The sequence below is a fragment of the Schistocerca piceifrons genome, chromosome 8 (assembly GCF_021461385.2).
Source record: "Schistocerca piceifrons isolate TAMUIC-IGC-003096 chromosome 8, iqSchPice1.1, whole genome shotgun sequence".
NCBI lineage: Eukaryota > Metazoa > Arthropoda > Insecta > Orthoptera > Acrididae > Schistocerca > Schistocerca piceifrons.
Window position 1 is genome coordinate 241368357 of NC_060145.1, and position 25413 is coordinate 241393769.

General features: G+C 40.9%; 1 protein-coding gene across 1 annotated transcript in view; it reads left to right on the top strand.

Annotated features, from left to right (window-relative positions):
• Positions 1–25413, top strand: part of LOC124711876 (cuticle protein 19-like) — a 35655-nt gene that overhangs the window by 3588 nt on the left and 6654 nt on the right. The window contains exons 2-3 of the mRNA XM_047242115.1: positions 4751–4831; positions 18757–19078. Coding sequence (XP_047098071.1) covers positions 4751–4831; positions 18757–19078 — 403 coding nt within the window. The remainder of the gene's footprint in view (positions 1–4750; positions 4832–18756; positions 19079–25413) is intronic.

The window sequence follows — 25413 nt, forward strand, 5'->3', positions numbered from 1 at the left end:
ATTTTCCCGCCTTCCTTATCCAGTTCGTTTATGGTATATTGGAGGAATGGCTATTGAAACGCTTCCCAGTGTCTTTTAAATTCTCTGATTTTATCGCCATGGTCATCACCCAACGTGTATGTGTGAGAAAGCAATACATTTCTTGATTTCTTGGCTCGTTTGAGAACAGAATTTTAAGAGTAAGGATGTTAAAGGTAAGTCGCTTTGCTGCATCTTCTCCCACTGGAGAATGTTGATCATCTCTGTCACAATTTTCCACTGAAGAAATTAGACCATGACGAATCGCATAGATCCTCACATTTTTTTCCCTTTTTTTTTTTTCTTTTTTTTACTTCGTGATCTTTCCAGACTGACGAGCAGTGGCTTCCTTGATGATTTGGTGGAAATTTCTCTTTTAAAAAAATTTAACGCTTCACGTTTGAGCCCAATCAATGATTATTTACGATGCTGTCCGACTTTGTTACATTGCATTCAGAGTCGGATTCACAGACCTGCACCCACAGCCACCTTTACAACTCTCGAACTCTCGTGATACTCTTCGCCACTTTGCATGTCACCGGCACCGCCCTCCATTTCCTTGTATGCAAACTATGGAAGCTACATTCTCCCTCACAAGCCTCCATCACTAATGCCTCCTCAGCATCACCGACAATAACATCATTTTCATGCCTAACTGTACCATCACCCTAGCCACACATTTTTTCACTGTCAACTTCTTCTTTCTTGTTTCCCCAGCGTTTACTCCGTCATGTACCGAGTCTGCTGTTTCAGGACGTCACAAATTTTGTTTTTTATCTTACTTTGAAGCCGGTTGGCCACCCTGACGCCACAGTTATCAAGGTAGCCTATGGGAAGGAAGTCGTTGTCGGGTTCGATTCCCGGTCGGTGTGCGGCGAGACTGGACAGTGGCAAGATTGGGAATTCGTATGTGTACTGATAACCGTGCAGATTAGCGCCCCACAAACCAAATATCATCATCATCATCATCATAATCATTATCATCAGAGAAGTCGTGTGCACCATCTGTCAGTGAATCGTGTTAAGTCTATACTGTGTGTTATGGTATGTCAGCTGTTTGTCTATCGGATTTCCTGAAACGAAAGTTGGGGAACAATCCAACGTTTTCCTATACGAGCGTGGTAAACCGCCTAAAAACCACACTCAGGCTGTCCGGTGTACCAGACCACCATCGTTAATTCACCGCGCAGATTCGATCCGGGCCTGGTCCAACTCCTCCTCCTCTCGCAACTTAGGGGGCTGCGCTTTAAACTGTACGACCAGATATTTCATCATCGTCAGTGTTTTCATTAAATTGTGTTAAAAGTTCACGTTGACTGTTATTGTCACTACAACCACACGGACGGTCCTGCCTTCTCCTGTAAATGGGTCGTTTCCTGTTTTGTTTTCTATCCCACTCGGCTTAGGTAGAACACAGTCGGTGCCGAAGAGAGTGGCTGAACAAACAGGTAGCGCCTGTGGTCGATGACGTCGGAGAGCACGGCCAGTCAGAAGGAAAGTCCAGAGCGTAGCGAAAGTCCTCGTAAGGCTACGCAATCGAAAAACATAAACAGGGCAAGGAGCAGCGAGAAGGACGTGTGCCATCCGCGGAGTCAAAGCATCGAACTGTCCTCACATCGATACTCGGGCTGGATGGGAAATCCGAATAAATGTCGGATACTAAAAGTTGTGTGCCACCTAGCTTCATCATATTGCTCGTCGTGTTGCGTGATTGACTGGTTACTTAAAAAACGTAGCTGGTATTCGCAGTGATGACAACTGACAACCCAACCTAAGTCTATTAGTGCACGAACCGATGCGAGATACGACTGTAGAGCAGTTGTGACCATCGACATTAACAATCGCACTCCAACTGAACTTAACAGTGATCCCAAACTCTGCGATACAGACGGGCTGTAGGCTGCTGACTTGCCTTCCACGTCCTCCAATTACATACAGTTCATTTTTTATGTGAACAACTGTACAGAAAATACAAGTGTCGCTTGAAGTCTCTCTGCGCCTCCTTTTCTCTCGGCGCCCCATGCCCCAGCGCAGAGTAAGACATTGGACTTGTGTTCCGGAGGATGACGGTTCAGATTCGACTTTTCATCTGGATTTAGGCTATTCTACACTTTTTGTGTCATCAGTCTTCTGGTTTTGTGTGGCGTGCGCTAACCTCTTCATCTCAGAGTAGTACTTTTATTCTAAGTCCTCAATTATTTCTTGGATCACTGCGGCTGACATACACGTCTGGAGAGATTCAGAAAATGTATTGATATTTAAGAGAATTCTCATTTATTGTTCCGTCTTAGTTGCACATTTTTGGTTATATTTCATGTTTCATGTTCCGGTCACTCTGGGTTATCTTCAGATATAAGTAGTTGCGTCAGCAACACGTCTACTCAAGGGCCTGTGCACTGCAGTGGAGTAGTACTCTGAGTAGAGTAGCACTCTGAGTAGAGTAGCATTCTGAGTAGAGGAGTCCTCTGATATATGGTTCGGAGTAGAGAAGACATGTTGCTGACGCAACTACTTAGATCTCATGAGGATTCAGAGTGATCGAAACATGTAATATAAAAGTGTGCAACTGAGGCGAAACAATAAACGATAACTATCTTAAATATTTGTTGGAATTATTCAAATCCCCTGCAGCTTTTACGCTTTGCAGCCCCATTACCGTGAAGATTATTCCCTAGTGTCACAACACGTATCCTGTCATCTTGCCCCTTCTTCTAGACGGTGTTTCTACATATCCTTCTCCTCACCAATTCTCCGGAGAATCTCCTCATTCCTTAGTTTATCAGTCCACTCAATTTTCAACATTCGTCTGTAGCACCACATTTCAAACCGCTTCGATTTTCATCTGCTCTGATTTTTTCATTGTCTTTGATTCACCACCACAGAATGCTGCACTCCACGCGTACATCCTCAGAAATTTCTTCCTCAAATTAAGGCCTATGTTTGATAACTATAGACTTCTCTTGGCCAGGAAAGTCCTCTTTGCCTGTGCTAGTCCTTCATTACTTGCTTAGAAATGAAGGATGACACAGAGAAGGCCGAAATACTAAACGCATTTTTCCAAAACTGTTTCACAAGCCTCAAAACGACATATCGAAATAAGTGATCATGGGATCGAGAAGCAACTGAAATGGCTCAACGGGGATGGCCATTGGACCTGACGAGACGCCAGTTCGATTCGCCACAGAATATACAAAAGAACTAGCTCCTCTTTTTGCAACAGTCTGCCGTAGATCTCTAGAGGAGCGAAGAGTTCCTACTGATTGGAAACAGTCACAGCTCATTCGCGTTTTAAAGAAGGGTCGTCAATCAAATCCACAAAACTGCAGGCTTATATCGCTGACGACGGTCTGTTATAGAATTTCGGAAGAGCTTTTATTCTCGCGTATTATGACATTTCTAGAGAAGGAAATCTCCTCCTAAGATATGAATATTTGTTTCGGAAATAACGACTATGTGAAAGCCAGGTCGGATAGTGAAGTGGAAACGTCAAGGGACACGTAAAGCACAAAAGCGTACAGGCCGACCTCATCTGTTGACTGACCGTCGACAGTTAAAGAGGGTTGTAATGTGTATTAGGCAGACATCTATCCAGACCATCACACAGGAATTCGAAACTGCATCATGATCCACTGCAAGTACTATGACAGTTAGGTGGGAGGTGCGAAAACTTGGATTTCCTGGCCGAGCGGCTGCTCATAAGCCACACATCACGCCGGCAAATGCCAAAAGACTCCTCGCTTGGTGTAAGAAGCGTAAACGTTGGACGATTGAACAATGGAAAAACGTTGTGTGGATTGACGAATCATGGTACACAATGTGGCGATCCGATGGCAGGGTGTGGTTACAGCGAATGCCCGGTGAACGTCATCTGCCGGCGTGTGTAGTGCCAACAGTAAAATTCGGAGGCGGTGGTGTTATGGTGTGGTCATGTTTTTCATGGAGGGGCTTGCACCCGTTCTTGTTTTGCGTGGCACTATCACAGCACAGGCCTACAACGATGTTTTAAGCACCTTCTTTCTTGCCAATGTTGAAGAGCAATTCGGGGATGGTGATTGCCGACTTCGTGCCAGACCTCGCCGACTGACATCGATACCTCCCCTCAGTGCAACACTAAGTGAAGAATGGGCTGCCATTCCCCAAGAAACCCTCCAGCACCTGATTGAACGTATGCCTAAGAGAATGGAAGATGTCATCAAGGCTAGGGGTGGGCCAACACCATACTGAATTCCAGCATTACCGATGGAGAGCGCCACGACGTTCTAAGTCATTTTCAAAAAAATCAAATGGCTCTGAGCACTATGGGACTTAACTTCTGAGCTCATCAGTCCCCTAGAACTTAGAACTACTTAAACCTAACTAACCTAAGGACATCACACACATCGATGCCCCAGGCAGGATTCGAACCTGCGACCATAGCGGTCCCGCGGTTCCAGACTGAAGCGCCTATAAGTCATTTTCAGTTAGGTGTCCGGATACTTTTGATCACGTAGTGTATCTGTCGTGCCATTTATGTCCCCGTATAGTGTTGACAGCTTTCCAGTGATACGTTACATGTTATGGATGTTCAGTTGATACTAGCTTTTGCCCCAAGTGGATTTATGTTCTACCCGTTAAAGCCGGCTCTTTATAGTCCATCGTTTACTATTTGAGGTGACGACGTACCCAGCGGGCACACACCGCTTTCACACTTTCGTACTACTTGTCGTGTGTAGTAACGCCGTTGTTTGTGCAGGCGCTGCTGGCGGCGTTTGCTGTGTGGCGAGTCACGTCTGCGCTGCCGGGTTTCGTCAGGCCCGTCGCCATCGACTACTACGTAAGTAATGTCGTCTCAACGTAACACCTGCCTCAAGTTCCATTTCCAAGTGTGCATGCAAACACAGTCCAATAACTGAAGAGTGGAAGTGTCAAACGTTCTAAGTGCCACATTTTCACCAGACATGTTTTCGACGCTGTTATGTTGTCGGTACTCTGTTGCATGCCCTTAATGTTCTTCCTGGTACCTAATCTTGAAGAACATGTTTTACTCACTATTGGATGGTACATGGTGGAAGAAAGGTAAGCGCGGCTTTTGTTCAGCCAGATTTATGCAAGATTGTAAGATGCCCTATAATTCCAATCCACATGAATGACTTCATTGATTTTAAAAACGCTACTGAAACATTATTTTCCATGCAAAATTGTAAAAGATCCAAACTCAGTATGATTAAGGTTTCTCAAACGCATTTATCTCAAGGAGATATTAAAATTTTTCGCTCTAAAACCTCAGAATAGAAAAACGTTAGTGTCTTGAAAGAACATGATGTATGGAATGCCGTACTTCTTCTGAAATATCAGCCATGTTTATCAGTTGCAAAACAGAAAGACCTGTTGTCGATGTTACTATTTCTTTCTCTACAGCTCAGAGAGTTCTTCTGTAAACACTGCGACATCTGAGCCCGATAACGGAGTTGTGTAAGAAATAGAAGTTAGTACTGCAAGATTACATTTCCTTGAATTCAGTTTTGTTATTCTCCTGTAAACAGTTTAAAAGCATGTGAAATGATTTTTGTTGATTGCAGTTCTGTTAGTTACAACATTACTGCTGTACATCTGTACATGAATTCTGAAAGAAAAACTTTGTTATTAGCGCTTGGAACAAGTCAGTTACCTAGTATGGCACTTAGAACGTTCTCAATAAACTACTTATTTTCTAATTTCTCTCTTTATTTTTTGCGGTGATGTGAGTAGCATAATTCTGTGGTGTCAGAATGCCTCCTCTATTTTTTGGATACAAAAAAAGTTATGTACAAAAAATAGACTGTTTTTTTAGTCTCCTAACAAAAATGTTACTTTCAGCGTTTGAAGTTTCCACAGTGCTTTAATTATTCTATAGAGTTTAACGTTTAGCTGCTCATTTCAAATAGGAGTACGTTTCACGTAAACACGCTACGACTGATAAAGCCAATTACGATAGGCTATCAGTGCAGGAATGGTGAGTATTCAGAGATATGACAGGAATAATCATTCGAAGCAAAAAAACTATTAAACATGGGCTCTAAAATGCATACCTCAAAGGGCTATGAGCACCTTTCAAGCAGGAAAAATGTGTCTCACCGCAGCAAGGATGAACAAGTACCCACAGCTCTTCAGGTATTCGCTTTAGAGCCCTTGTTTACCGGACTTTTTTTCTTGTTTCGACCATACCATCACCACTCAGTAAACGGAAAGCAAAGAGTACACGTATGCAGTAGAGTAGGTTTGTTTCACAGTATCGGAGATGAAGGTATCCATGGAAGGGCCCATGTTTACTATAATTTTATTGCTTCGAATGATCGTTCCTTTTATATCCCTAAATATTGATATTCTTGCTGGGACACTCTTCATAAAGAGACCACAATAAACAGCAAGTAAATTTGCAAATAACAAATTTCAGGAACTGAATATAAGATAAAATGGACAAATTATTTGTCAGCCCATGTATTAACGCGGATTGTGCAACATGTCTTCAAGGAATATTTTACCACTCACAGACATGTGAGGGCAACGGCCTTGCCGCAGTGGATACACCGGTTCCCATGAGATCACCAAAGTTAAGCGCTGTCGGGCGTCGTCGGCATTTGGATGGGTGACCATCCAGGCCGCCATGCGCTGTTGCCATTTTTCGGGGTGCATTCAGTCTCGTGACGCCAATTGAGGAGCTACTCGACCGAATAGTAGCGGCTTCGGTCAAGAATACCATCATAACGACCGGGAGAGCATTGTGCTGACCCCACGCCCCTCCTATCCGCATCCTCCACTGGGGATGACACGGCGGTCGGATGGTCCCGGTAGGCCACTCGTGGCCTGAAGACGGAGTGCACAGACATGTGACAAGGTCTAAGAACAGTGGTCGCACAGAGATCCTAACCGACAGGAGACAACCGTAATCGGCTTCCAACCTGACGAGAATTGAAGGTCCATCACAACCAGTTTCCAAGTGAACGTTGTGAATGGACGTTTGGTGTCGCATTTCACGAAAAACGCCATTGCTCACAGACTCTGCTGGTACGTAGTTGTATAAAGGCGTTCATCTCGTGTTAATGTAGTTCGTTTCGTTGTTCTACATCTGCATCTACATCTCACTCTCATTCCAAACAGCTTTGGATATCGACAGAATGAACGAGTATGAGAAAGTACTTTCTTTACTAGCCTTGGTATTAAGTGATCGTCGACTGCATAACAATCGTTTACAGTTTACTCTGCTTGTTGAAATCATTGTATCAAACAGTCTTCTCTTCTTGCGTGGAAAAGTCACAGAGCCGATTTACGGGTTCTCCAGTTTACCCCTGTAATCAAGAATCGGTCTAGAGCTACAAACGTGACTAGTTTGCTATACCCTACTCTTAACAACGTTCCTCGTGTGAACATATGAAACTCGATAGTCCCATTTCAATTTTTTTAAATAATTTTGTCGTTTAAGAAAATAGGCTTACACGGTCGTTACCGATAAGTTCAAAGTTTTTGGATCTTTATGATGTTTCATTCTTGCCAGAATCTTCCGATTTGCTGAGATCTTCTTTCGGGGACTGAAGGCACGCTATCCATTGCAAAAGTGAGATGGGGCTGCCATAGTAGTAATAGTGTGTTTAAATAACATGCCGGTCAACAGGCCATCCTCTCACTGGGTTAAATTTTCACGTAATAACCCTGAGTGGAAATAGTTTGCACAGAGATATTTTTGCCAAAAGGATAAGTGTGAATATAAACATTACGACGTTGATGCTATTTGCTACAAGCGAAGGTGAAAATACTGTAGGTTACCGAGAAATATGTCCGTCATTATCTGGTGACAGTAATGAGTAATAACTGTACATGAAAATTGTGTACACAACAGCGGAAAGATCTCCCTATGCAAGAATCGTAGTTATTATCTCTTTCTGCAATTATTTCAACAGAAACAGGATCGTTACCGGCACTTAGAATAACATTTCCTCTTCTTCAATGACTCTTCCTTTCCGCGGGGATGATTACGTCGTTTGCAACTGAGGAACGACGTTATCCTAGTCTTCGCGTAAAGCTCCTCGTTTTTTCTCAAGTCACGTAGCTCATAACTTGCCAACAAACTGTTTCTATAGCGAGTGAAACGTCTACGTTCTTGAGGACAGTCTGAACATGAACTTATCTTTCCAGCGAGTGGGACAGTAACGAAATTTCTTTTAGCTCCTTATTTGGAGTCTTCAAGAAAACTCTTGATTTTTTTTTTTTAAATTTTATTTTGTCGTAGTTCTCTGTGGCAAAAAAGAAGAAAACGATAACATCGTAAATTACGGAGGTGTAGCGGAAGTTAGCGTCCATTGTGTCAGAGAGACTTATTCCAACAAAGACGAATTACTGATTGCTACAAGCCTAATTTCATATTAATTTTTACATAAAATAGTAGTTACACAATTCGCGATGAACATATATATACAACTACAAATTCTGAAAAACATTTTGACGATATAAACTGGAAATCCATATTTGAAATCTCTTTCTAAAAAGCAGATTTTCGTCAAAGAAACATCTTAACATACTCAAAAACACCAGGAAGACAATTAAGTCGATGAGAAGGGTCTTGTACAGATGTGAAAGTAATAGTCCTTGTACTTAATGAATAAGTAAAATAAACATGTACTGAATCATGGAAAAGAAAATAAATTTTAATTTCTCTTAACTAAGACGCGTTGTTTTAAACAGTGTAAACGCAGATGAAACGTCTCGAAAAGTAGTGATTAGCAGAAAAACTATTGGACTCGTTATAAGACCTAAAATATCTTTCCTCGCCAAATTAAGGAGGCATTTCGGGTATTCATGTACCTCTCACTCAATTTCCATGTTACGAGTATATCACGGTTCATATTGGAAACTTATGTGATGGTGTTAATTTGTTTTTATACCCAACTGCTTCCTCGGTAGATTAAAACATTCTCATGAATGATGTACCTTATGCTTACGAACCATTTACAACTTCCAAATACTGTTTAGAAAGACCCCTGTTTCTGTATTCGCATAAAAATTGGTAAAAGTTACACTCATCTTCAATCAAGTTCTTTTTATTCAGATCTTAGTAATACTTAAGTAGAGAAATATGATCTTAGGTTTCGGAACTGTGCCACAAACTATTCATAAAATCAGGAAAAAGCATCATTAATCTACTGTGGATCTAGTAATAATTGTGAAACTCGGTCAGCAGGAGCTTTTACGTTGTGTTTTATACGTAAAAACAGCGACAAATAAATTTAAAGAAATTAATTCTTCTCCGATTGGGCTCTGTTTCACGATTACAAGGGTTGTGCACCCTATGGAGCGTTTTATGGAAAACCATCATTTCATTCGTATTAAAATACGCTTTCTAGTATTAGATTCAGATTTCAGGGAATTATTACATATATTTCCTTTCTCTTCTTCTTTACAAGTAACAGTACTTGTTTTGGGGTCTTCTAATGTCATTCGTGTTGGTGCTGAGAGAATGCGCAAAATCCTAGTATTAAGCAGCGCTCTATAAATTTCATATATTTTCCATCATCTACTGAAAGAAACAAACAAAAAACAACTCCACCTCGTTAGTGTTACTCCACTTTATAGTTCCAGTATGCTCCGCATATTTCAGACGTCACACCTATTTCCAGTTACAATACCAGAAAAAGAACGCAAATTTATCTCAATGGTCAATCGAAGTTCTAGTATTCTTAATGCATGTCATAATCAAAAATACAATAACGTAAGACAGGAAGCATTCATTTTTCAAAAACAGTATGCTGTTCGATATGTCAGGCAAATATTCCAGGGTTATGCATTGAATTAACGTTTCAAAATTTGTATATACGCTCTGGTTGCACATTTTGCTCGGTAGAGCTACGCTTTCATTAGATTTATTGTATGGTGCCACAGTAATATGGTTATAAACAACAACGGAATATTTCTGCCTCCCTCTATTATTACAATATGCACCCCTGGTGTCACGCCCCAAGTAATACCCCGTATTTCCCATGATAATAAAATCATTACTCCTGGAAATTTTCTACGTTCAGTACTCAGTGACTGACTGCTTGTGTCGAATATTTGTAACAATGTCGTACGAAACCCATTCATTTCGACAGTTGCAGTCTAATTCGCCATGTGTGTCACCTTTTTCTAGAATCTTCTGATACAGCAAGCACATCAGAGTGAACACTTACGTCACATTTCACATTCGTATCCAGAAAGTTTTTGTCAGCAGCGTTGCACTTCAGTTCTTTCTCATAAAACAAAAGTGTCCAACGACCACAGATCCTTTGCTTCTGAATCGATGGGCATACTTATTTCATCATTCTTATTTCTTCTTCCACCCCTCCCCCCCCCCCCCTCTCTCTCTCTCTCTCTCTCTCTGTCGCTTTCTGAGATATCACAATGGGTACTCAAAGATAATTCATTCAACCCGAACTACGGTTTTCAAAAATGGTTCAAATGGCTCTGAGCACTATGGGACTCAACTGCTGAGGTCATTAGTCCCCTAGAACTTAGAACTAGTTAAACCTAACTAACCTAAGGACATCACAAACATCCATGCCCGAAGCAGGATTCGAACCTGCGACCGTAGCGGTCTTGCGGTTCCAGACTGCAGCGCCTTTAACCGCACGGCCACTTTGGACGGCCTACGGTTTTCGGACTGCTACGTATAGGGAATATGCGTATTTCTCGCTAGTCTACAGTCTACAATTTTTCTAGCCTACAATTTTACCCCTCTCTCAATCTCGAGTGGCATACACACTTGCCATATATTCGACACCTAGCATTATGAGTAGTCTGTTCCTTGTATTTCAGTATCTGTCTTTCGTATTTCATTTTTTTCATTTCTTCTTCTACGGATATTCCTTCCGGTAAGCACGCCCTCCTCCAGAGAGCCCATCAAATTATCTACTGTACTAAATGCAGCCTCATGCCGCAACATCCTAATTAACAGACCCTCCTATAGACTCACTACATGGCCCATCCAACAGCTCTTTTCCTTGCCTCCAATAGTAATTTACTTCTTTGGAAACTTTCCACTTTCAAAGTTTCAACTTCATGAAGAAGTTTGAAATCAAACTCACTGTGCGATGAACATTTTTTATAATTTTCGGTCAACATTTGAAATCAGTATATTTCTATTAAGTAAGAACGAAATTTTTCACAGATTTCTTTTTCCAATATTTTCGCCCTAATTTTTGCGTGTGTTGTTTATTGTATTTAAAATAAAGTAGCAATTTTAATTCTTATTGGTCCTCCTTTCAGCTTCAATGTCATTATATTCTTTGATCAACAATATGGTTATTCTTTGCTCTTCAGTAGTTATCCGTGTTCTGATATTTTTTCAGGACCTTAATACCTTTCAACTTATACTTGTAAGGCTGTTGTCATTTCAAACCAATATTCGTAGATGTAACGAATTTTCATTCCCACATTACTCACATCCAGCTATATAACTGCTGACGTCTTATTTCACTTAGCATTGTCTTAAGTACAGTAATACCAGGAAAGTTACTTTCATTTTTTTCCGTAACGTTTGCTTTATTTTCAGAACTGGTTGTCTGTAACTTCATATTGCTATCTGTACTTTGCAATTCTTGCTTCTGTTTTCCCATGTAGTATTTCAGTCAGTTATTTGAAGCCGGAGATATCAGCCAAGTTTCTTCTTTGGCAAAATGCGGTTGATGTTTTTCGAGCATCTGATGAAATATCTCTTGTTCCGTAGATGCTAAAAGCAAATGTAACTAATATGCCACTGATTTTAATTACTTTGACGTTTTTTTCCCGGTACCAGATTAACAAGGCAACAATTATTTTCTCAGAGCATCCTCGTGAATATTTTCGTACTCTTACATCACATCACTGTATTTACATTGTGTTAATGTATATCAGTGTACAGTTTCGACTCTTTGCTGCTCTCTCCGGTTGCAATAACTCCCCCCACCCTCTTCCCCCCAAACCACGCCTGCAAAGTTATATTTAATCTTTCTGTTTCACGTATTAATTCTTTCAACGGTCTTTTTAGTTTCTGGTATTTCATTTTATATTTGAACTTTCTCCAATTTTTTGAACTATCTGTTCTGATACAGCTGCTATCAGTAATGGAAATAGAAGGTATAAAATTCACAGATACCTTGAAGTATTTGTTAAACTAACCATGGTCTTTTAAGGCAAGCATTTCATTGACCTATTGTTCTTTTTCTGACGTTAATTATTTTCCTCGGTTTCAACATGAATCATTCCTCATCTACTAACGGTCTTTGAATCCTTTTACTTAGACTGAATGTTTCGAATTCATATTGTAACATGTTGATTTCTTAGCGTGAAACTCATCTTTTGGACGTTAGCCCATTCTCATCTCCGGCTGGTCGTAGAATTTTTTTTACACCTCTGCAATACTACGCGTATTTAAAAAAATACTGAGCTCGTGGTTCGTATTCCCGTTTGACTACTTCTTTATTCCAACCCTCACCCGTCCTACCCATCGTTGTCCACATAACTGACTGGTTTAGTCAGATCATAAGTCGTAGTAGGTAGGCTGGAGTAAGTAGCCTCCAACATGATAAAACACTCTTGTGTCCAGTCTAAACATTACCCTTTGACTCCTTCGTAAGAGACTATAATGCAAGTAGTCTGAAATTTTGATTGCATTTCCTCGGTGTGTCTGTTTCAGAGTGACGTTTTCTTTTCTTGCATTACGATATATAAAAAAATCTTTTTTTATGCTTCATCAGGCCTTCCTTGATCTATTCCAGTTGCATTAGGTCCTTCCATCTTCATGCTACTCTTCCAGTGCGTCGTTTTACATATTTCTTTAAATATCATTTATATAAAATATTTTCAATTCATTCCTGTTATCTTTATGTCTTTTATTCTCTAACTTACTGTATCCTGCTATACCCCTGAAGAATTTAAACTCTTTGGCTTGTAATCTTATTTTATCTTTTTCTTTGTCATTACCCGTGATTCAATCCCACACAGCAATAGTGGTACTCCTTAACTTTACAAAAAAAGATTAACTTATGTTTCTGTCCTTACATTATGTAGGAGAGATCTTCTAGTTGTACCGTTTGTCATTTTGAGCTAGGTCTCCTCTATATCTTAGCAAGGCCCCAATCACTGAAAATCTATCTACTAGCTATATAAACATATTTCGTATCACTGTTTTTTTCGTTACTGGGTTTGTCCCATAAAACGCTACGGTTTATGTTTTTATTGTTAATGGCATGTTGTACGTCTAACATATTTTGTGTAGTCATAGACAGCTGTCCATAGCAAACTTCAGTGCTCGAGGTTAAAACTTGATCTCTGAGAATGGCACCATCATCGTATAATCTTGTCGGTCGATATCGTAATTCCGTAGTTTCATTTTCCTTGTCGTACAATTTCGCCAGTGTCTATATTAAAGAGCAGTGATGAAAGGCTGCAGCTCTGTCAGACTCCTAAGTTAATATACTATGAAACTTTCTAGCAGATTAAAACTGAGTGCCGGACCGAGACTCGAACTGTTCTTTTTTCATTAACCCCAATTATTTGGATTCTTGTGTTATAATAGATCTTCTGAATTAACCGTACAAACTTATCTGTATGGCTCTTCTTCTTAATGCAACCATAACAATTGCAGTTTACTTTACCGAGTCCTTTATACAATCTATGAAAAGGATGCGTTTTTGTATATTGCTATTTTTGTTCTGATGGAATTACATTTTCATGGAGACATATAAGTCTCAAATTTATATTCGATAAGGATAGAAGCTGAAGCAATCAATTAAAATTTGTATTTTGTTTGTAGTCCTCTATAACATGAAAATATAAACCCGTACTGTACTTCAGGTATTCGTACTTTAAAAATCTCTACTTTTCTAGGCAGCCAGTTTCCGAAACATTTCATTGAATCTTCGATAAATCTAATTTGTTATAACAAAGTACATTTATTGTACACTTTGTACTGAATGTCTACAGCGGGCATGTCAGCCTTCAGGAAGGAAGACTAGTATGCCATGCTATGATATAAACAGTCGCTTTTCTTATCTCGACCTTTGAGCGGAATACTGCTACTAGTAATTATTCGCCAAATCCACAATTAACGGTTAACCGAACCCATGGTCTTCTAGTTGGTCCGCTGCCTAGTAGAAAATGTAATATTACTTCTCTGTGTTTCTGCTGCCTGCTGCTTCTTGTAAGGTTGGTTTTTTCTTTATGAGACAGAAAATGTCCTCCAATCAAATTTTCACTATCTGGGAGTGCTTCATTCTGCTTCATTCCTCTGTCCAGTCTGAACAAAGGCGTACAAGGATATCAAATAGCTATAAACGACAAGAAACTAGAAAAGCTGATCCCTTCAATAGAGCAGTACATAATAATGCACTGGCTATGTTTTACAGGAGTTCTGGCACAAGATTCAAAAGTCTTTGGCAGTGCTAAGCTGAGCCATTGTTTTTGTCCTGCATAGACGTTTCATAAGCATAATTAAAGTCAAAAACTAGCACTAACAATATTGGATTACGCACTATCGTATAAAAGCGACAGTGTCCTCAGGATCAATATTATGGCAAAATATTCGAACATGCATGACTCAACGTAACTTCCTAACGTCTGCTTTGGCAACTAAGTTATTGTTGTCGATATCCTATCAACATATTTGGACGGCTGGCGTAGCTTTTCCTCGTCAGATGAGCGCATATTTCGTTGTTTGCTGCATGAACTCCAACAAAACCCTAATTTTAACTCCTACGAAACGTATGTAAATCTGGTTGGAGTATAAACAGAGAGCAACGAAACATGCCCTCAGTATCTGACGAATACAGCTAAGGAAGTTGTCGAAATGGCGTGGAAAGAAAAAAAAGACATCAACTCTGCTACAAATTCAGACACTGTACATCAATAGTTTCACCGAGGAAGGTTGACAGATCATGACATGACAACTACACCCACTCGTCACACTCACATATGCAAAAAACCATGAGTTTCACTCTTTCGTCAAGGGCTGATGCATCTGATTAGAAAAAAAAAAATTCCGATTTAAGCATCTGAGGCCCTAAAGGAGTCTCTCCTGCACAAAAGCTGTGACATGGGTGTAATCCAATCTCTGTCTTCCTCTACAGTTTTTGCCCTCTATAGCTCCCTCTAGTACCAAGGAAGTAATTCCGTGATGTCTTAACAGATGTGCTACCATCCTCTCATTTCCTTTACCACATATCCCTTCGAACTTTCGTCTGTAGCACCACATCTCAAATGCTCTTCTGTTCCGGTTTTCCCACAGTCCATGTTTCACTGCCATACAATGCTGTGCTCCCAACGTAAATTCCCGGAAATTTCTTACTCAAATTTGGTGATAGAAGACTTCTCTTGGCCAGGAATGCCGTTTTTGGCAGTGCTAGTCTGATTTTGATGTCATCTTTGCTCTGTCCGTCATTGGTTATTTTACTGCCTAGTCAGCAGAATTCCTTAACTTCATCTACTTCGTGACCATCAATCCTGTTGCTAAGTTTCTCGCCGTTCTCGTTTCTCCTGCTTCTCACTACTTTCGTCTTTCTTCGATTTATTCCGAATCCATACTTTGTATTCGTTAGATTGTTCACTCCCTTCAGCAGATCCTGTAATTATTCTTCACTTTCACTCAGGAGAGCAATATCATCAGCGAATCGTAACAGAAATCCTTTCACCTTGAATTTTAGTCCCACTCCAGAACCTTCCTTTTATTTCCATCATTACTTCTTCGATGTACAGATTGAACAGTAGGGGCGAAAGACTACACCCCTGTCATACACCCTTTTTAATCCGAGCAATTCGTTCTTGATCGTCCGCTCTTATTATTCCCTCTTGGCTCTTGCATGTATTGTATATTATCCATCCCTCCCTATAGCGTACCCCTATTTCTATGAAAATTTCGAACATCATCAACAATTTAATATTGACGTACGCTTTTTCCAGATCGACAAACCCTATGAACGTGTCTTGATTTTCGGTCATTTCCAAGAATGTTTGCCTATCGAAGACGCGGGGTCCAAACGATACATATCGAACGTGCGATCGTAAATCTATCATGCGATACTGGTGGCGGGCGTTGTGATCAGTTATTTGTGATCGTCATTTTTAGCTGTTTCCCGTCGTTCCCTTAGTTGTTCTAAATTACATACCTCCAGGAATTATTTGTGAATTGCTAGGGAATCCCAGACGATTTATGTGGTTAGTGAGTGGGATGTCTGGTGTTCTTGACGTTTCTTCGGCGGATTCTCTCACATGGAAAATCTAATTCCAAGTTTATCCAACGTAGAAAATTGTTCGACTTTTTGTCGCAAATATGGAGTACAACTGGACGAGGGAAGAACGAACTGTGTAGACTGTGGCGGTGCGAAGTGTGTACAACTTCGTAAGAACAGTTTCGATGCTGAAATACCGTTTACAATTTCATTGTGGACAGTGCGGAAAACGAACAAGTATCAGGAAGAATGCATGGTTCGACTCTTCCAAATTATCCATCCAGACCACCGTAATGGACTTTGATATGACAATACCGACGACGCGTAAGATAAGTCGTCTCCTTTGCAATTAAAATTATATTTGTAACGCTCTTCTTTTGTTGTTGCTGTAGCGACCACCGTGAAGATACTCATAACGCCCACTACCAGAGTCGGATGATCGATTTACGATGTTGTTGTTGTGGTCTTCAGTCCAGAGACCGGTTTGATGCAGCTCTCCATGCTACTCTATCCTGTGCAAGCTTCTTCATCTCCCAGTACCTACTGCAACCTACATCCTTCTGAATCCGTTTAGTGTATTCATCTCTTCGTCTCCCTCTACGATTTTTACCCTCCACGCTGCCCTCCGATATTAAACTGGTGATCCCTTGATGCCCCAGAATATGTCCTACAAACCGATCCCTTCTTCTAGTCAAATTGTGCCACAAATCTCTCTTCTCCCCAGTTCTGTTCAATACCTCCTCATTAGTTATGTGATCTACCCATCTAATCTTCAGCATTCTTCTGTAGCTTCTATTCTCTTCTTGTCTAAACCATTTATCGTCCATGTTTCATTCCATACATGGCTACATTCCATACAAATACTTTCAGAAACGACTTCCTGACAAATCTACACTCGATGTTAACAAATTTCTCTTCTTCAGAAACGCTTTCCTTGCCATTGCCAGTCTGCATTTTATATCCGCTCTACTTCGACCGTCGTGAGTTATTTTGCTCCCCAAATAGCAAAACTCATTTACCACTTTAAGCGTCTCATTTCCTAGTCTAATTCCCGCAGCATCACCCGATTTAATTCGACTACATTCCATTATCCTCCTCTTGCTTTTGTTGATGTTCATCTTATATCCTCCTTTCAAGACACTGTCCATTCCGTCCAGCTGCTCTTCCAAGTCCTTTGCTGTCTCTGACAGAATTACAATGTCATCGGTGAACCTCAAAGTTTTTATTTCTTCTCCATGGATTTTAATTCCTACTCCGAATTTTTCTTTTGTTTCCTTTACTGCTTGCTCAATATACAGATTGAATAACATCGGGGATAGGCTACAACCCTGTCTCATTCCCTTCCCAACCTCTGCTTCCCTTTCATGCCCCTCGACTCTTATAAATGCCATCTAGTTTCTGTACAAATTGTAAATAGCCTTTCGCTCCCTGTATTTTACCCCTTCCACCTTCAGAATTTGAAAGAGAGTATTCCAGTCAACATTGTCAAAAGCTTCCTCTAAGTCTACAAATGCTAGGAACGTGGGTTTGCCTTTCCTTAATCTTTCTTCTAAGGTGAGTCGTAAGATCAGTATTGCCTCACGTGTTCCAACATTTCTACGGAATCCAAACTGATCTTCTCCGAGGTCCGCTTCTACCAGTTTTCCATTCCTCTGCAAAGAATTCGTGTTAGTATTTTGTAGCCGTGGCTTATTAAACTGATAGTTCGGTAATTTTCACATCTGTCAACACCTGCTTTCTTTGGGATTGGAATTATTACATTCTTCTTGAATTCTGAGGTTATTTCGCCTGTCTCATATATCTTGTTCACCAGATGGTAGAGTTTTGTCAGGACTGGCTCTCCCAAGGCTATCAGTAGTTCTAATGGAATGTTATCTACTCCTGGGGCCTTGTATCGACTTAGGTCTTTCAGTGCTCTGTCAAACTCTTCACGCAGTATCATATCTCCCATTTCATCTTCTTCTATCTCCTCTTCCGTTTCCATAATATTGTCCTCAAATACATCGCCCTTGTATATACCTTGTATATACTCCTTCCACCTTTCTGCTTTCCCTTCTTTGCTTAGAACTGGGTTTCCATCTGAGCGATTTACGATAGCACGTTCGATATGTATCGTTTGGACCCCGCCACTTCGATAGACACGATAGGCAATCATTCTTGGAAATTACCTTATTTTCCATTATCAACTGCAAAATCAGAATTGTCTCTGATGCCTTCACTTTTCCTAAAGCCAAACAGATAGTTATCTAACATATTCTCAATATTCTGGGGAGGTTATGCTAAGCTTAATACGGTGGACTTGTATTTGGGAGGAAATAGGCTCAAATTGTCACTTGTCCACCCAATTTTAGATTTTCCGTCGTTTCTTTCTGATTGGTGCCAGGATGGTCTTAGTGACTGTAGTGCTCACTCGTTAAGCTCTTTCTCCTTCGTCCATCTAAGCAAGTGGTCCAGCTCCAATGCCCGCTTAGCTGTCGAGTGTCGAAGTCTAGCTTGGGGTCCTTCCCGCATTACGGTAAAGTAGCAACTAACGCTGTGCGCTGTCCTGCAGGCTCCCGCGCGGTACGCCTTCAAGTACGGCGTGACGGACCCCAACACGGGCGACATCAAGCAGCAGTCGGAGTCGCGCCACGGGGACGTGGTGAAGGGCCAGTACTCGCTGGTCGAGCCGGACGGCTCGGTTCGCACGGTCGACTACACGGCGGACCCGGTGAACGGCTTCAACGCGGTCGTCAGCAAGAGCGGACCTGCCGTGCACCCGCCGCCTGCGCCCAAGCCCGTGGTCGTGGCCAAGCCCGTGGTCGTGGCCGCCCCGCCGGTCGTGCACCAGCCCGCCGCGCACGTCGTCGCCGTGCCGCAGGTCATCACGGCAGGTGTGTGCTCTACCTTTGTCCACGAGGAACGGTGTGACGTGTGGAATTATCAGGCTAGTCTTTACACGTTCTTCTTTCACGTTTAGGAACTCTTCTCCACTTTCTCTCGTCAGGATGGTATCATCTGCACCTCCAAGTTTATCTATATTTATCCCAGCTATTTTAATTCTAATTTCTTCTTCATCCAACCCTGCATCCCTCGCAATGTGCTTTGCATTGAGGTTGAAGAAATAGGGTTGCGATAGACAGCTTAACCGTAATACTTTCTGAATTATGCCACTAGAGGAAGTAACAGGAAGGACTGGGTTGAGCTGTGGGTCGTTCTTGCTCCTTGCCAAAATTTTTATTTCCTTTACACAACTTCTAAATACTAATTTTCTCCTAAAAATTAGCAGAATTTCGAAATTGAAAAGACACTTTTTCCAATCCAAAATGTTACAATATCGGTAAACGAATCAGCTTTGTAGCTACTCAACAAGAATTATTTACTCAACACCAAAATGCTCACGTAACAGTATGAAATTCCCCTACAGTGAAAACACATGAAGTATCAATGCTGCTTCATAACAATAAATTCATTTTAAATACGTACATATTAAAGATTACACACAAAACCATTACCAAAATGTGTTCAAATGTGTTCAAATGTGTGTGAATTCCTAAGGGACAAATCTGCTTAGGTCATCGGTCCCTAGACTTACATACTACTTAAACTAACTTGAACTAATTTATGCAAAAAACAACACACAGCCGGCCGGGGTGGTCGAGCGGTTCTAGGCGCTACAGTCTGGAGGCGCGCGACCGCTACGATCGCAGGTTCGAATCCTGCCTCGGGCATGGATGTGTGTGATGTCCTTAGGTTAGTTAGGTTTAAGTAGTTCTAAGTTCTAGGGGACTGATGACCTCAGAAGTTAAGTCCCATAGTGCTCAGAGCCATTTGAACCATTTTTGAACAACACACACACCCATGCCCGAGGGAGGACTCGAACCTCCGGCGGGAGGGGCCGCGCAGTCCTTGACATGACGCTTCAAACCGTGCGGCCACTCTGCGCGGCCAAAACCATTACCCAAGTAGCATATTCCACCTCCAATCTGTAAGAGAATTTTTGTAAAAAAAATAAAATCCAAATAAACATCACCAGGCAAAGTGACGGTTAAATAGGGAGCAGCCTTGCATACAACATAACGGGAAATCAAGTGACATCAAATCCAGTGGCCAAAAGAGTACGCATCTGAAAAACTTGGAGAATCTAGAATTGACAGATACCAAGCACAGGTAGAAGAAAGTACTGGTTTTATAATTTGAGCTTATCAGACTGATTTCACTCAGTACACGCAACAGCGCATACCATATAGCAATATCCGCTGACCTCCAACACAAGAGATGCGCCCAGTCTTGTGACGGCACATGAATCTTGACCCGTTTAGTTGCTCCATATAGGATAATCACCCTTACATCCTGGTCGCAGTATAAATTCCTTATGGGGTGAATGTGATGATATGGTTCTCTCATGTTTTTAATCCACTGCGATCTAGGGAGTCGAAGAGTTAAGCGTAATCAATAAGCCAGAGATACACATTTCTCCATAATCAATCGGGTGCTCGCAGTCTGATGCCTGGTCCCTCCTCGTTTATGAAAATTCCTTCTTATTCAGGCACTCTCACTCCTTATATTGGAGGTCTGTTTTGTAAGTTTACAGCAGGATATTATCAATAGGAGCAGAAAACGGTATAACGGGAGTTGGATTAGTTATGAATAGGAATGTAAGAGAGAGAGTGAGTTACTATGAACTGTTCAGTGATAGGGTTGTTCTTTCGAATCAGAACCGACAGCAAGAAAACACCGACAACAATAGTTAAAGTACACATACACATGTCGTAAGCATAAGATGAAGAGATAGAGAAACTATGTGAGGATACTGAACAGGTAATTCAGCATGTAAAGGGAGGTTAAAATCTAAAATTCATGGGGGATTGGAATGTGGTTGTAGGGACAGGAGTACAAGACATCTATCTTCTAAGATAGATCTATCTTCTAAGATATGTCGTAGGGTCAGTATTGCCTCACGTGTTCCAACATTTCTACGGAATCCAAACTGATCTTCCCCGAGGTCGGCTTCTACCAGTTTTTCCATTCGTCTGTAAAGAAGCCGTGTTAGTATTTTGCAGCCGTGACTTATTAAACTGATAGTTCGGTAATTTTCACATCTGTCATCACCTACTTTCTTTGGGATTAGAATTATTATATTCTTCTTGAAGTCTGAGGGTATTTCACCTGTCTCATACATCTTGCTCACGAGATGCCAGAGTTTTGTCAGGGCTGGCTCTCCCAAGGCTATCAGTAGTTCTAATGGGATGTTATCTACTCTCGGGGCCTTGTTTCGACTTAGGTCTTTCAGTGCTCTGTCAAACTCTTCACGCAGTATCATATCTCCCATTTCATCTTCACCTACGTCCTCTTCCATTTCCATAATATTGTCCTCAAGTACATCGCCCTTGTATGGACCCTCTATATACTCCTTCCACCTTTCTGCTTTCCCTTCTTTGTTTAGAACTGGGTTTCCATCTGAGCTCTTGATATTCATACAAGTGGTTCTCTTTTCTCCAAAGGTCTCTTTAATTTTCCTGTAGGCAGCATCTATCTTACCCATAGTGACATATGTCTCTACATCCTTACACTTGTCCTCTAGCGATCCTGCTTAGCCATTTTGCACTTCCTGTCGATCTCATTTTTGAGAAGTTTGTATACCTCTTTGTCTGCTTCATTTATCGCATTTTTATATTTTCTCTTTGCCTCAATTAAATTCTGTTACCCAAGGATTTCCACTAGCCCTCGTCTTTTTACCTACTTGCTCCTCTGCTGCCTTCGCTATTTCATCTCTCAAAGCTACCCATTCTTCTTATACTGTATTTCCTTCCCCCGTTCTTGTCAATCGTTCCCTAATGATTTCCCTGAAACTTTCCAAATCCTCTGGTTCTTTCAGTTTATCCAGATCCCATCTTCTTAAATTCCCACCTTTTTTGCAGTTTCTTCAGTTTTAATCTACAGTTCATAACCAAAAGATTGCAGTCAGAGTCCACATCCGCCCCTGAAAAAGTCTTACCTGGTTCCTAAATCTCTGTCTTACCATTATATAATCTATCTGATACCTTTTAGTATCTCCAGGCTTCTTCCATGTATACAGCCTTCTTTTATGATTCTTGAACCAAGTGTTAGCTATGATTAAGTTATGCTCTGTGCAAAATTCTAACAGGCGGCTTCCTCTTTCATTCCTTACCCCCATTCCATATTCACCTACTACTTTTCCTTTTCCTACTATCGAATTCCAGCCACCCATGACTATTAAATTTTCGTCTCCCTTCACTACCTGAATAATTTCTTTTATCTCATCATACATATCTTCAATTTCTTCGTCATCTGCAGAGCTAGTTGGCATATAAACTTGTACTACTGTAGTAGGCATGGGCCTCGTGTCTATCTTGGCCACTATAATACGTTCACTATGGTGTTTGTAGTAGCTTACCCGCACTCCTATTTTTTTATTCATTGTTAAACCTACTCCTGCATTACCCCTATTTGATGTTATATTTATAACCCTGTATTCACCTGCCCAGAAGTCTTGTTCCTCCTGTCACCGAACTTCACTAATTACCACTATATCTAACTTTAACCAATTCATTTCCCTTTTTAAATTTTCTAACCTACCTGCCCGATTAAGGGATCTGACATTCCACGCTCTGATCCGTAGAATGCCAGTTTTCTTTCTCCTGATAACGACGTCCTCTTCTTGAGTAGTCCCCGCCCGGAGACCCGAATGGGGGACTATTTTACCTTCGGAATATTTTACCCAAGAGGACGCCATCATCATTTAAGCTTACAGTAAAGCTGCATGCCCTCGGGAAAAATTACGGCTGTAGTTTTCCCTTGCTTTCAGCCTTTCGCAGTACCAGCACAGCAAGGCCGTTTTGATTAATGTTACAAGGCCAGATCAGTCAATCAACCATACTGTTGCCCCTGCGACTACTGAAAAGACTGCTACCCCTCTTCAAGAAACATTGGCCTCTCAACAGAACAGATACCCCTCCGTTGTGGTTGCACCTACGGCACAGCTATCTCTGAGGCACGCAAGCCTCCCCATCAACGGCCAGGTCCATGGTTCATGGGAGTAAGCACAGCATCGTATAGTAGTGAAACATGGACTATGGAAAAACCGGAACAGAATAAAATAGAAGCATTTGAGATGTGGCGCTACAGGGGAATGTTTTAAAGTATGTGGACTGATAAAGTAAGAAATGAGGAGGTTCTCCGCAGAATCGGTGAGGAAAGTAATATATGGAAAACACTGACAAGAAGAAGGATCGGGATGATAGGACATCTGTTAATATATCAGGAAATAACTTCTATGGTACTAGAGGAAGCCGTAAAGGGTAAAATTTTTATAAAAAGACAGAGATTAGAATACATCCAGCAAATAACTGAGGACGTAGGTTGTAAGTGCTATTCTGAGACGGAATGGTTGGCACAAGAGAGGCATTTGTGGTGGGCCGCACCAAACCAGCCAGAGGACTGGTGACAGGGATTGTTTGGTAATTGTAACACTTTTGGGAAGTACCCTTCTTTGGAATCGGGACGAATGCTGAACTTTTCTATTCTTTTGGCCACTGTTAGGATCTCCGTAATTGCTGAAATACTGAATGTAACAGTTTCACCGGGTTCTCCAATGACTGAGAACAACTGTGTTGGAATTCTATCATGCCCGCTAGCCTTGTTTCCGCAATATTTTTCTATGACTCATTTGACTTCACTCTCAGAAATATCTTTTTCTGATTTTAAAATCTCATTAACTGTATTTTGACCAGTAAGCAGTTCATTCTTATATAGATATTCTACACATTCTGCCCATCTTCCCTTAACGTTGTGTAACATCTCTACAATTTCTATCCTTTTTCATTCCAGTCTTCGTTTTGAATTTTCCTTTTATGTCTCTAACTGATTAGGAAACTTTGTACTTCAAAAATCGCCTGGTAGTGATTCTGCCAGGAAGAAAGTCACTGGGTGTGTCAGTTTACAGAAGGATTACGCGCGGCAACACGATGAAACCGTGTGCCTACTGCCCGTGACATGCTTGTAATTAATTGCTACACAAAATTAATTACTAATGACGACAAGGAGCCTTTGCAATAAAAGATGATGTCCACTGACTTAGGTTATTAATCTTCAAACGTTAGAATACGGCTAACTACGTCCACATTTACACTAATGTAGCTCACAAATCAAAGTCCAAATATTCCAGGATAGACTCAGGTCGTCCACGATGGTTTAGCACGAATCTGATCATTTCGTCAGATCGGCTATAAGTTATTGGCATTGACACGAAGTATAGGGGAGAGTCCTACAGTACTGGCCATCTTAACCTTTTTACTTGTAAAATGTGAAATACTTAAAACTTTAAGAATTTAATAAGGTATTCTAGTAATTAAACTAGAGCCTTAGAATCTACATGTATGATTTCCCTGAAATTTTACAAAAATTGATAGCTCATGTAGAAGCAAAAACAGGTGGTTATCAGACCGTACAAAAAACTTCTTCCAATTCGGTCCAGTGCCTCTATAGGGAGATTTTCAGGGTTTATTGATAAATAGCATTACACAAGCAAAGAAAACCAATAAACACTTTATTATACGAACAGAAGTCCATAAGTTCAAAAACCATTGATCAATTATAGCAATAATCACAAATAAAATGCAAGATACATTCTTGGTCTACACAACCAACGTGTGTCCACTCTTTGCATTTAGTGCATTGTACCCATTCTTCTTCTAACTATTCAAGGTATATTACAGATATTGTACTCTCGTCTGTTATTTGAGTATCTCCACCAGATTCCAGCTTCTATTGACGCTTCATATTTGTTGCATTACTATTTCAACTATTTACTTGTTTGCTTCTGTTGGATCCATCTGATATTTCTCTCTATTGAGCACTTGTCCTGACTTCAAGTCTCTTTCTGACTTTCTTTTCTCTACTCTTTGTCTTTTCTTCTATCACCAAAGTACTCCTCAGGATATGAAAAGACTCAGATGCCTGCGTTACTGTCATTTCCCCTGAGATCACTTATTGCTATCCTCATATTCTATTCAGACTATTTTCCTTTCGTTTTCCCCTCATTCTCAGCCATTTTACTGTGAAAAATGAAGAGAAAGAGCTATTATTATTTTCCTCCTAACATTCTGACTGGTCAGTAGAGGCGGCTGGTGCTGTACGAGGATCATGCAAAACAATCGGTACCGATTGCGTATTGTTTAATACATGATGTCTTGAAAATTTTACGGCT